The following is an 11,332-nucleotide window of genomic DNA, read 5'->3' as shown; positions in this document are numbered from 1 at the left end:
AGATCACTAACCACGTAGGGAGAGGTGAGAAAGGAAAAGGAGAAAATGAGAAAGAAGAGATGAGGAAAGAAATTAATATTGAATATTCTTGCTGTGTCTGAACCTCAGAGTCAGATTCAGTGGAGCTAGAGTGGGACCCGGAAATGTGTGTTTTTAAAAAAAAAAACTCCTTGGGTGATTCTGATGGAGGGAGGGACATTTCTACACCCAATGAGGGAGCTTCATAGAAGTGGAGTTTTAAAAACAAGGAGCTTGAAGCTGAAAAGGAGGTTAAAATGGCACACAATATTTCTGACGTGGAAATGAGACTGGTCTAATAAAAAAAAAAAAAAGGATATAGTAAAAGATATGAAGGGAGGATGTGAGGAAAAGACATAACAACCAAAGAAAAGGATTCTCGCTTCCAAGTGCAACAATTATTTCCACAGGAACACAGCCATGCAGTGTGTCTCCGGAAGTCATGCTGGTACACATTCTTCACCATGATTTCATGGAAACGAGGCAGATGACAAGTTATCGTCAGAGATTAAGTCTCAAAAGTAGATTAAGTAGTAAACTTCTACCATGCCAATTTAGCCAAGAGCTGTTTCTAAATGCCACAATATAAAGTATTATGAACAAGTAAAAACAACTGGCAGGTTTGGGGGATAAAAATTATTTCATACAATGGGTAAGGAATTAATTGATTTTTTAAGATGACATTCAAAATATATCAAGTCAGTGAGCACCTACAACTGGAGTAACCAAATAATTTATTATTCACAACAGAGTACTTTTGGGTAAGAGGCTTTTAATAAATATCCCAGGAAAACAGGCACAGAACAGGACTGTCCAGGCAAACAAGAATGGCTATCCCCCTAATGGTAATACATCTCTAGACATTAATAAACCTAATAATAATCATATACGGTAGTCCCCTTATTTGCTGGGGATATGTTCCAAGACCTGCAGTGGATGTCTGAAACCACAGATAACACCGAACCCTATATATACTATGTTTCTTTCTATACATACCTACCTTTTCATTTAAAGAAGCACTTTACAACTTCTCTTTGGCATATCCAAATTGTCAGCATCACTAATCTTGCATTTGGGGGCCATTATTAAGTAAAATAAGGATAACTCGAGCACGAGCACACAATACCGCAACAGTCTACCTGATCATCAAGACAGCTAGTGACTAACGGATGGGTAGCACATACAGCAAGGATACACTGGACAAAGGGATGATTCACATCCCAGGCAGGACAGATAGGACAGCAAGAGATTTTATTACACTACTCAGAATGGTGTGCAATTTAAAACTTATACATTATTTAATTCTGGAATTTTCCATCTAATATTTTCAGACCACAGTTAAACGCGGGAAACTGAAACCATGGAAAGTGAAACTGTGGATAAGGGGGGACAACTGTACACTAACTACAGTGTTCCAAAGAGGAAATGCCCGTATTTATCAAGTTAGAGACCACAGACAGTATCAATTCAAGTTCCTTTCTCTCTCCACCCATATCTTTGGTGTGGTACATTAAATAGCATTTTTATAATTACATAGCACAGCAGTAATTAATACTGATCTTGGAACTTAGTAAAGATCAATATTAATTTGTACACCACACTGGATTCAATCCAGTCTTTACTCTGGAATTCATGCAGTGGGCATTGTTTCACCAGCTCTATTACCACTACCAACCATGACGACAGGCTCAAACTTGGATAAATTGTCAGAAGAAATTTTTATTTTCTTCTCATTTTGACATATAGTATGCGTCTGTATGGATCTTCAATCCCTAGTGAAGTGGTGTCTTGATTATGAAAAGACAAGTCTTTCCATTGGGTTTCTAATCTGAAAGGGTTTGGTTTTTCTTTTCTCTTTCAACAAATATTTATTGGAGGTCTATAGTATGCCATGCTTTGACCTAAGTAATAAAGCTGAGGAGAGACAGATCATATGATTGTCAATTCAATGACAAACATTGTTTAGTCATTTGTAAACAAACCTGATCGCATGTTAGATTTGAGGGACCCTTAAAAAAAATCTTGTGGCTAACCACATAAAAATCTGTACACATGAATGTTCACAGCATAATATTCACAACAGCCCAAAGACAGAAACCACCCAAATGCACATAAGCTGATGAATGGATTAATAAAATGTGGTATATACATAAAATGGAGTAGTTTTCAGTAATAAAAAAAGAAAGAAGTACTGTTACATGCTACAATATGATGAACCTTGAAAAGAGTATGCTAAATGAAAGAAGCCAGATATAAAGACCACACATTGTACGATTCTATTCATATAAAAGGTCTAATAAAGGCAAATCTATAAAGAAAGAAAACAGATTAGTAGCTGTCTAGGACTGGGGGTTTGGGGGAGGAAAAGAGAGTGACTGCTAATGAATACAGGTGTTGTATTTTTTTTTTTTAAGGCTGATAAAAATGTTCCAAAATTGATTGTAATCATCAGAGAAATGCAAATCAAAACCACAATGAGATATCGCCTCACACCTATTAAGATGGCTATTATCAGCAACAGAAGTGATAAGTGTTGGTGAGAGTGTGGAGAAAAGGGAACCCTTGTGTATTGTTGGTGAAAATATAAACTGGTATAGTTTATGGGAAACAATATGGAGGGTCCTCAAAAACTTAAAAACAGAACTACTGCATGATTCAGCAATCCCACTTTTTGGTATATATTCAAAGGAAATAAAATGAGTATCCTGAAGACGTTATCTCTAACTTTAGAACTGTAGCCCTAAGTTTGGTATCTGGAGGATGTACCAAATCAATTGCATCTTCCCTGCCATTCTCAAGGTGTCTGTGCAATCTTCATGACTGAGACTCTGCCACAAATTTCCTTTCAACAACTCAGTAAACTAGCTGGAAATGAGCCTCACTTCTCCCAAACTTGGAGCAGGCCTGACCTCCTGCAAGCTGACAGGCTGGCTGACATCCTGCTTCATGTTAGAGAATCTACTTTGGAATGTTCCACACTGTCACTTGCCAGACACTGTACTGCCACTGCCTGGAGACACTGCTCCTGGAACCCTTACCTGCTCGAATGTCAATGCTGGCCTGGGTAAGCCAAAGATGACCCAGAATGTCTACTCAGACATTAGCATTGATTGCTGGTCCCTGCAGCTCCCTCAGGCCTGGGCATGACACTCCTGGATTCATCTCCTCTTCTTGCTGGCATGCCAGTAAGGTTACCTTTGAAATCTTGTTAGAATATAAAACATTTAGTCATATAGAGTATTCAAACATTGTTTAAAAAGTATTGTTCTTTTTAAAATTTAAAGAGTAAATTCCAACTAACTATTTTGAAACATCTTTGATAATTTCACTATATATTAATATTTCTGAAGGGATGGTGCAATCAAACTACATCACACTCTAACTCCAAAAAGGTACTGAATCAGAGATTAAAGTGTGAGTAACTCAGAGTGTAGCAACCAACCACTCTTCATCAACTTGGGGAGCCTATATTGACTCCCAAGTCCAGGGGTCATTGTAGGAAATGATCTAAAGGAATAAGAAATATGCCCATCAAATGTGTGAAAGACATTTACCTGAGTGGGAATAATACATGGGTGGGAAATAGGATGGAGAGGCTTCGTGCAAGATCATACATTTAGAAACAAAAAGTACATGGATACGAGAAGCCAAATTGTAAGTGCTGTAAAAATCTCAGGGACATAGTTGAGCACATGTCACCCAAAACTTGCAAGGAGTGAGTGCTATTATGAATCAACAAAGCTACAGGGTTCAATACCAGGACGATCATACATTTGCTATATTGGTTAATGGAAAGATCCAAAATGAATAAACTCAGTTCTGTGTATTTAGTAGAAGCAGCGATCTTGGTTCCATGATCAAACCTTAAAAGTAACAATTGCCAGGTAGTTGAAAACCCCAAAATTCAACAAAAAAATTGTAATTTATAGCAAGTTTTCATTAAATGTTTATTACTTGAATGAATGACAAATAATTTCATCCAACAATCTTTAAATTGCTTAAAACTGACAATATTTAACTTTTCAAATTTCATATAATCTTGTTCCTTCTGTGTTCTAGTCTCTAAAAACTTAATAAATCTATTTATCAAAAATTCTTATGCTCATGGTGAATAAACTGGTGGCATTATAAAATTATCTTAGTTTAAATGAAAAGGTAAATTCTTGCCAGACATTTCACCCAGTTGCAAATCATCTAAACTGAAACAAATAAAAATTAAATTTTTATATCACTCTCTAAAAACTCGTGAACTGTATCCTACCACTTAGGCTTTATTTGGGTTTTGATTTTTATGTGAAGCTTATCGCCCATGAAAATTTATAACGACATAACAGGAGTCTTAATATTCAAAAGTGTTTGTATTTCAAGTCAGGATGGCAGGAACTCGAAACAGACTCTGTACACAAAAGCTCTTTGTTTCCAATAGGAATACCCCGCTGTCATGTTTTAAGCTCACACAAAGATGAGCTGTCACTGGAGAGTTGTTTGTACAGTTGGTGTTTTTAATTCTCTAGTTTTTGTTCACAAGTAGTCTTCATTTTAATCAGTAAGAGAAGTCCGTAGTTTCTTCCACTTCAAACTGGTCTGTCCACTTTTGTAGGTCTTTTGCATCATTTATCGTCCATAACTTTGCAAAACACTTCAGCCTTTTCCTGGAGAGAAAATAAAATACTAGTTATTTTATAAATGAAATTGTTGGAGGACAATACACCTTACTGAAAGCTATGAAAAGTCTACGACATTAGAATACCAGGCAGGGCTCTGTGGTTAGGAAACTGTGTCGGCCTCAATCTTCTGGTGAAAGGAGTTTTTAGTGCTGCTGCTGTGATCAAGGGGCCAAGGTTATTGATCAGCACTACTGTCTCCGGGGAGAGAGAGCCCACTTCCTCCCTCTCATAACTCAGTCAGAGGCTGTGTGTGCTCACAGGATGAAAAGTAAAACTGATTTAATGAAATAAAGCTAATTAATTAAAGAACAAAATGCCAACATGACATAGACCTGTTTTTTTCCTGCAGAAAGCAACCCAGTTAATTGTTTAGGGTCTGGAGCCGGAGTATCTGAGTTCCAATTACTGCTCTACCACTTACTAGCTGTTTGTCCCTGCTTTCCTGCTCGGTTTCCCTAGCTTCACTTGGCCTTGTTTTCCCCAACTATAACATGGGGATTACAAGAGTACCTATCTCACAAGGTCATAAGGATTAAGTGAGTTAATGAATGTAAGGCAATAAGAACAGTAACTGGGACAATGTTTAGGCTACTGCAAATGACTGCCCAGACTTGTTTCTGTGCACAGTAAGCATTCGACAAATATTAGCTAATATAACAAACCCACATCAATGCATAAGATTTGGTACAGTTTCTTTGAACCAGTGGAATTAATAAGATAAGCACTTTTAATGAAAAGGTAAAATAACAAATACAGTATCCTGATAAATTATCAGATTCCATCCCAATGCACCTCTTCCTACAATTCCCTGTCAAGAAAACTTTCAAAATTTCAAAATGTCACATAGTAGTTGGAAGAGTTAAAATATTTGTAAATAATCTGTGAATTTTACTGCTCTGGCTTTATAGGCTGTACAGCAGAAACAAGTATAAAATATTATATTTAATTGCCACCTTACAATATATCTTTTGCAGTAAAGTTTTATTCTAGTTTTAGAAAAAAATAAAAAAATAAAACAACAAAAGAGGATTTAAAGTTGTCCTTGGACTTTGCAAAAGAACTAGGGCAAAGCTTATTTTTAAATTTAAACTCTCATAGATGATTACCTTTCTCTCTAGAAAAATTTTCTTATATTAATCTACTTTGTAACAAATAATTAGAAAGCGGCTGTCATTGATTACATCATTTGCTTCTAATTTGGCATTGAGGAAATGATCCAGAAGAGAATGTCAATAAAGGAAGCTACACGTCATTTGTAGTATTCCAACACTTTAGACCTGATCAACCACCACTTACCATTGCAAGGTGCAGAGTGCAAAGCAGAACCACAAGAGGAAGGAAGAGGAGAAAGAGAAGTTGGCTGCACAATTCTACTCCCATATACAAGTTGACAACTGTTTCCTTAGCTGATATTAGTATTAGTATTTTGTTTTTAAATTTGGTAATGATTTCCAGACCTAAAGAATATTCTCATAGTATGGTGGCCAACCAAGATTGTCTACGTGACCAACAATCTGTCCACGCATAGTCACGTGGTTATTGACCAAGGCAATAATGTCCTACCCCAGGCTGATCAGATTCTTCAGGTAGGGGTGGGGCAGGAGGGATGAGGAGCTAAAGGCTATAATTTATTATTTATTAATTTATTCTTTATAAATTATTATTTATTATTTATTTTCCTAGGAATAGCTTCCTTCCAAAGTACATCTCAGGTTCATATTAACTTTAGTTTATATACTGACTACATACTGCTGGATTTCAAGGGTAAAAGGTGGAATGCATTCCCATCATAAGCATTCTAGGTGATAGAGAGAAGTCATGTTTATAATGAAAAATCTGTCACAAACAAATCCACAAAATAAGTGACATGTGGATACTGACTAAAATTACCTAGTTATATAACAGTATTATTTTCATTCATGTCCTGACAGAATTCTTAATTGTTGAATGCAACCATTGCATAACTGAATGCAATATATGAAAAAAAAAAAGAGGTACCCTAAAGCTTTTAAATATTTTCTTTTAGCAATTTTTTGTATAAATGAATGTTTTAAGCAACTAATGTGTTCGCACACATCAAGGAGTTATCTTAATTCTTTAGAAAAACGACTGAAAACCCAATTTAGCAACTTAATAGATAAAAATCTGACAAGACTGAATCACATGAGCTTTGGGAAGAGCTGTTTTCATTTTATTGTAATTAAATGTTTCGGAATATTTGAAGAGGGGCTCAAAGGCAGATCCAAAGTTCATTTACAGGACAATCCTCTTCCTTGGACAACTTCGAAGGTTTCATTATAAATCAAAAATACAGCACAATCATTCTGACCTTTTCATATTTACTAATCCTTCCAGTTCTTTTGACTTGCTAGCTGCTTTCTTCAAAATTTCTTCAGGAACATCTGCTAGTTTAGCCACATTCAGTCCATAACTCCTTGCTGCAATTCCTCTGGTTATTTGATAAAGAAAAGTGACAAATTCAGGGACTTCCTCTTCACCTGTAAAATAAAGTGAAGACAAAAAAGGAGAATAAAAAAAAATGCCTGGAAGCTGATTAGAGGATTAAAGAAGTCATGTAAATCCTCATAACTTTATTAAAATTTACAATCTGAAAAAGAAATCCATTGTTTCTAATCACCTGTTAGCTCCGTTTGATCTATGTCACTATCTAGAGAAAGGGTAAATACTCTTTGAAAATGTTTTTGTATGGAGGATCTTTTAGCTCAACTATCAGGGAAGGCTATTAGCCTGCAACCCTCAGTTGTATGCCGTCTTTAGGAATTTCCTTGGCTGAAAAGAGCTGCTTCACCCAAGGTGACGATCGATAGTCTTGAGCAGCCTGCATCCAGTGACTGGTTGTTATGGGGGTTGGTAGGCGGCCTTTAAGATGGCCACCAAAGATCCCCACCTCCTGGTGTTCATGCCCTCATATCGTTCCCTCTCCTTCAGTGTGGGCTGGACCTAGTGACTTGCTTCTAATGAAGAAAATATGGCAAAAATAATGGGAGGTCACTTCTGAGATCAGATTACAAAAGACTGTGGCCTCTGTCTTGGGCACTCTCACTTTCTTGTTTGCTTGCTTCCTCTGTTGTGGACTGCCCTATCGAGAGGACCATCTGGAAAGAAACTGATGTCTCTGGCTAACAGTGAAGGCCTGGAGGCCTGCCAATAGCCACGTGAGTGAACTTGGAAGTAGATATTCTGAGGCCTGCCAAGAGCCACGTGAGTGGGCCGGGAAGTGGACTGCACCAGTCAAACTTAAAGTGACTGCTGGCCTGGCCAATGCCATGCTTGTAGCCTTGTGAGAGACTATGAGGTACAGGTGTTCAGCTCAGCTGCCCATGGATTCCCGACCCACAGAAATTACGAGAATAAATGTCTGCTGTTTTAAGCTGCTATGTTTGGGGATAATTTGTTATGCTACAATAGATAACTAATAAAAGGTATTGGCCTGTCCCCCTCACCCCAAGTGGAGGTAACTCTGAAGATCATCTCAGCCTCAGAGCTTATCGTAGGGCTAGCTGAAGTCTTATGCCTGCAACACAGCCCAGTCCTGCCCAGACCTGCCCTCAGGTGTTGATCATGACATCACTGCCCAGTAAACCTCTGGCATTCACATCTCAGATTCAGCTTCCTGGAGAACCCAGTCTAACCACACATATACATATGTATAAATTTAAAACTTTTAAAGAAAAAAAAACTTTAAAAAATTGGGACATAATGAAATGCAGTAATGCAAACAGTGCTACATACGGTTTAATCTTTCATAAATCTAAAGCACCTCAGGATTATGCAGCTTTTATTATGAAATTCGACATATTGCACTGTGTTGCAAAAATGTCCAAAACCAACCAGATCTACAATGATTCTCAGATCCCAGTATCTTTAATATAAGTTTATCAAGAGCTTTTTCTCATAATTTCATTTGATAAATGTGTATGATTCTTTTATTAGCTAAAAACTAAAAAGCCAAAAAAAGTGAACACAGCAGAGAAACAGGATAATGGAATTTTCCTTAACCTCGTCTAAGAATTCAGCAACAAAGGGTGGGTGCTGGAAGTGGGAGGTGAAAAGAATGCTGACACTCTCAGGAATACCTAGACTAAAACTTACATTACAAAGCACCAAGAATACCTTTTGCCTCCAAATAAAACTTAAGGAACACAAAGAACAAGTGAGGAAGTGGGCGGGAACAGACAAGGCAAGAAGCATGGAGAAACCAATGCCTGCTAACCTGGATAATTTTTTGTTATTCTGCAATGCTCACAAGACCAAAAGTGAAGTTAACAGTAGTAGGCAGTCAAAAAAGCAAGCTCTTCTCATTTTTAAGACAGAAGCATTTTCTTTATCACTTCACGTGGGTTAGTCCTGACTGATCTCCCTACCTCCAGCCTCTCCTCTATAACCTAGCCTCATGTTGGTCTTCCTAAAAAAAGATTCACTCATCCGTCTGTCCATATGTCCATTTATAATCCATCCATCCATTTTTTTTCTAAAAGCCTACTAAATGTCACAAAACCTCCTTACTTCAATATTGCTTTGCTGATGGCATTTTTCTTTTGTTGCTTTATATATAAAATATAGTATATATAAAATATATATAGCTATAAAGTGCTTTTTATACTTAATATAGCTATAAAATATAGCTAAATTATATAAAATATTATGTTATTATGAATAACTTGTTAACATATCTCAGTATAGACAGTTGCTGAATTTATCATCATATGCTGGTCCCCACTTTCCAGTTCTCTACCGGAACTAATTCCGGCAGTTCTCACATCATCAAAGTTAATAATGTGACCACTCTTCCATAGTCACCTGAGGGAACTCTTTTTACAGTTATGTTCTATCTTAAGCTATCCTTCACTCCTCTTTAATGGAAGAGGGAGGAAAGGCTGGAGGGAGGGAGGGAGGGAGGGAGCGGGAAAGGAGGGAAGGAGAGAGTTTATGTGTGTAATGGAAACGTGGAGGCAGAGAGAGCCAGGTGGGAGAAAAGATGGTAAAAGCAACCCATTTCTTTACAGCCTCACAATAAAAGTTCTTAGTAAAGGCTTTCCTTATAAGCTATGACCATTTCTTAAATGGATATTATTGAAAAGTTTATCTGACACTGCTTACAGTAAAAGTAATAATTCATGTTTCTGTTTGTTACATGAAGCTTAGCAAAATCTCTTTTAAAGCCAAACTTCGATAGGCAGTTATTAGAGAGTTATGTCCTGATTAAATAGCTTCTGAAGTCACTTTTAGGATAGATTCGTAAAAATTTAGAGGTGGATGTTAGGTGACTTGTCCAAGATTTTACAGACTGGAATAACCTAAAACACAGGTTTCTTACTGCTGGTCACTGCTTTATCTACCACACCAGGGGAAACAGATAAACATACTATCTTGGAAGCCACCCAAAAGAGTATTTGGGGCATTTTACGATGACCTATGTAATGGCCTCTAATTTAGACAGAAGAAGAGTTAGGTTAGAGGTAATGGATGAAGAATATATATAGCTAGGAATAATATTGGAAATGAGCAGGCAATGAGCAATGCTTCAAATTTTTGAGTGAAAATGATTTTCAATCTAAAATTCTAGCCTTAAATTATAAATCAAGTATGAAGGTATAATAATGACATTTTCATTCATGCAAAGTCTCAAAAATTTTACCTCCTTTAGTTGATATTATTAGTAGCCTATCTAAAATATATTCCACCCATAAGAAAACCCTGATTTATAAAGGAGTTAACTCCCTGAACATTTAACTCAGGAAACAGTGTTCTCATATCCAGCTCCAAAAATTGATCCCAATTATGATCTAGACTGATCAAAGTCATCCTTGCTATTCTCATTTCTAAGAATTGGTTTAAGAATGAGCATATGATTCAATTCTAAAAATGAGATGCGACAATGATGAGATGCTAGTGGGCATCTGAAGAAAGTTCCCTTTCTCCTAAAAAAGAGTGACAGGAAATGCTGATCTTTTCTCTTCCTTTGGACATTGTCAGTTCTGGATGTGATATCCAAAAGGGCTGAACCATCATGACACTAGCCTGATGATGAAGCCAACAGGCAAGAAGTGAGAGCCTGGAGAACTGCAAAGAGGTGGAGCTGAAGCCCACTCTTCCTTGGATGTTTCTGTAATGGAAGAGTGAGTGAGTGAGTGAGTGAGTGAGTGAGTGTGTGTGTGTGTGTGTGTGTGTCCGTCTGTCCTTATTGTTTGAGCCAGTATGAGTTCAAGTATTCTGTTACTTGCAATCAAATGCACAATAAGGAAGGCAAGAAAATTTCTAGGATGATGGTAAAGGCAGGTCTCAGGACAAGAGCTGGGCAGACCTAGGGAGTAATTAGTTCAGATGAGCAGGAGAACAAAGGGCTCCAGAATGAATGACCCCAATGGGGAAAAGTGGAACCAGTAGGTTCAATCATGTAGAAAAATGTCTGAGAGGTCTTTTACAGAGCTATTGGCAGATATAGGAAGATTCAGGTATAGACTCAAATAAAACAATGAAATGAAAAAATAAAAACAAGGTAATTATTATCTTCAGGAAAACAGAAAAAGTTGTAAAAGAAAGAAAATGCACTTGTCTCCATACCTGGTTCATGAATTAGCAATACTTACTGACAATAATAGTGAAAACAATGAATGAATACATCA

General features: G+C 37.0%; 1 protein-coding gene across 3 annotated transcripts in view; it reads right to left on the bottom strand.

Moving 5' to 3' along the window:
• Window positions 1-3,946: 3,946 nt before the first annotated feature.
• Window positions 3,947-11,332, bottom strand: part of MSH3 (mutS homolog 3) — a 125,231-nt gene continuing 117,845 nt past the window's right edge. For 2 of the 3 annotated variants that reach the window (XM_025047666.1, XM_025047667.1), the window contains 2 exons: window positions 7,015-7,183; window positions 3,947-4,670 (listed from right to left, as the gene is read on the bottom strand). In XM_025047666.1, coding sequence (XP_024903434.1) covers window positions 4,562-4,670; window positions 7,015-7,183 — 278 coding nt within the window. In that variant the 3' untranslated portion in view covers window positions 3,947-4,561. The remainder of the gene's footprint in view (window positions 4,671-7,014; window positions 7,184-11,332) is intronic. The other variant, XM_006913187.3, reaches the window with a different exon arrangement.

The sequence above is a fragment of the Pteropus alecto genome, unplaced genomic scaffold, assembly GCF_000325575.1.
Source record: "Pteropus alecto unplaced genomic scaffold, ASM32557v1 scaffold20, whole genome shotgun sequence".
Taxonomy (NCBI): Eukaryota; Metazoa; Chordata; class Mammalia; order Chiroptera; family Pteropodidae; genus Pteropus; species Pteropus alecto.
Note: the sequence above shows the minus strand (reverse complement) of the source record. Positions and strands in the feature narration are given on the sequence as shown.